Genomic DNA, 1,632 nt, shown 5'->3' with positions numbered 1-1,632 from the left:
GGCGGGCCGGGCGTCGCCCTCCTGCCCCTCCTCCTCAGCCTCATCCCCGCGCCGGCGGCGGAGCAGGCCGCCATGCCCGTGCCATGCACACGAAGATGGACGGCGTGAAGCCGGCCTCACCCCGCCTCACCTCCCGCCTCGCCCTCCACCTCGCCTCGCCTCGCCTCGCCTCTCCTCACTTCACCTCTTGTCGCGCCTCTTCTCACGTCGCCTCGCCTCGCCTCTCCTCGCCCTGGGAGCAGGCGGCCGCCGGTGCGAGGGCGCTCTCGCGGGCCTACGCGGCGGCGGCGGCGCTGGCCTTTGTGGGCTACACCGCCAACCTCTGCCTCGCCGGCCTCGCGTTTGGCTCTCCCCGCGCCGCGGTGGGGGCGCTGTGGGCCGAGGCGCCGCCCGCCGTCGCCTTCATGTCGATCGACGCCGGCGTGCTCTTCCTCGGGCGAGCCGCTCCGCCCCTCTCCTTCGGCCGGGATGCGCTCCGAGATGCGGCGGGAGTGAGGCGAGACGGCCCGGGGTGTAGGCTGCTGCTCCACCTCGCGTCGACGTCGCCGGCCGAGGCGCTCGCTGCGCTCCTCGCGAGCCCGCTGGTCGGGCCGGGGGCGGCGTGCGCGCTAATGCTCTCCCGGCGCGAGGCGCGGCTGGGCGAGGCGGCGGCTGGCGAGGCGGCCGGCGCCGGCGAGACCAAGAAGCTGGCGTGAAGAGGCGCGGGTGCTGCGGCGTGTGTGTTGTGGGGGGAGAGGGTACGTACGGCTTGCCCCTCCGCACCATGGCTGCTCACCCATCTGCATCATCCGCGGCCCGCCGCGGCCGCCCTGGCCGCCGCGGCTGCCCTGGGGGCGCGGCGGGGGCGGCCGGTTCGACTGCATCGAGTGTATTGGAAGGCTGTTGCTGCTCTTGCTTGCTTGCGAGGCCCTGCTGCGGCTCGCTCGTGTCAAGACAGATCGTCGCCAAAAATGTCGGACGTGCGCGATCATACGTTTCACGTCTCTCTCTCCTGCGCCGCGCCATACTCTGTCTCATCGTTCTCATCTGCGCGGCTCATCCTGCGAGCGCCGCATCTGGCACTTGGAGCACTTGTGGAGTGCAGTCGGGGTAACACCTCACATCCAGGGCCGGGGAGCTAAGAAGCGTACCCAGCGGGCCGGATGATCGGCATCGGGCTACGGGCTAGAGAGCCCTGACCCCTAGGGGGGGTGCGCGTTCGCAGGGAAAGGGCCGAAAAAATAAATACGGCGCGCCAAGCGGGCGATTTTCTCTTTTCCAGAGCTGCTCCGACGGCTCCGCGATCCATACACGGCTACCCTGCGAAGGTCCGTGTCGTCCTCGATGTTCCTGCTGGCCGCCGGCTCGCCCGCCCTGGTGGCGGTGACGGCGACGCTACGGCGCGCGGCGGCCGCGCGCCCCCCTCCCCGCATGGCGGAGGCGATCAGTGAGGCGCTCAGCGAGCTCTGCTTGCTCCTTCCGAGCGCCGAGTTCCCTGGCGACGCGCCCGCGCTCCTTGCCGGCGATGCCGAGGTCGAGCTGGCCGAGATGGAGGACTCGTGCGAGTCGCGCTCGCAGCTCCACCTCTGCTCGGACGGCAGGGTGAGCGTGGGCCAGACGGACGGGCCTCCGCCAGTCTCCACGTGCGGCGTG

At 71.6% G+C, this 1,632-nt stretch overlaps 1 protein-coding gene across 1 annotated transcript in view; it reads left to right on the top strand.

The window, feature by feature from the left end:
- The window catches only part of EMIHUDRAFT_121552 (hypothetical protein), a gene marked incomplete at both ends in the record, with an annotated part of 4,054 nt that extends 3,359 nt beyond the window's left edge, over positions 1 to 695 (top strand). Inside the window, one exon of the mRNA XM_005757172.1 lies at positions 260 to 695. Within this exon, the coding sequence (XP_005757229.1) occupies positions 260 to 695 (436 nt within the window). The remainder of the gene's footprint in view (positions 1 to 259) is intronic.
- Between the last annotated feature and the right edge of the window lie 937 nt (positions 696 to 1,632).

Source organism: Emiliania huxleyi (assembly GCF_000372725.1).
Source record: "Emiliania huxleyi CCMP1516 unplaced genomic scaffold EMIHUscaffold_921, whole genome shotgun sequence".
NCBI classification, from domain to species: Eukaryota; Haptophyta; order Isochrysidales; family Noelaerhabdaceae; genus Emiliania; species Emiliania huxleyi.
The sequence above is the reverse complement of the archived record's forward strand: the minus strand, read 5'-3'. Positions and strand labels throughout refer to the sequence as shown.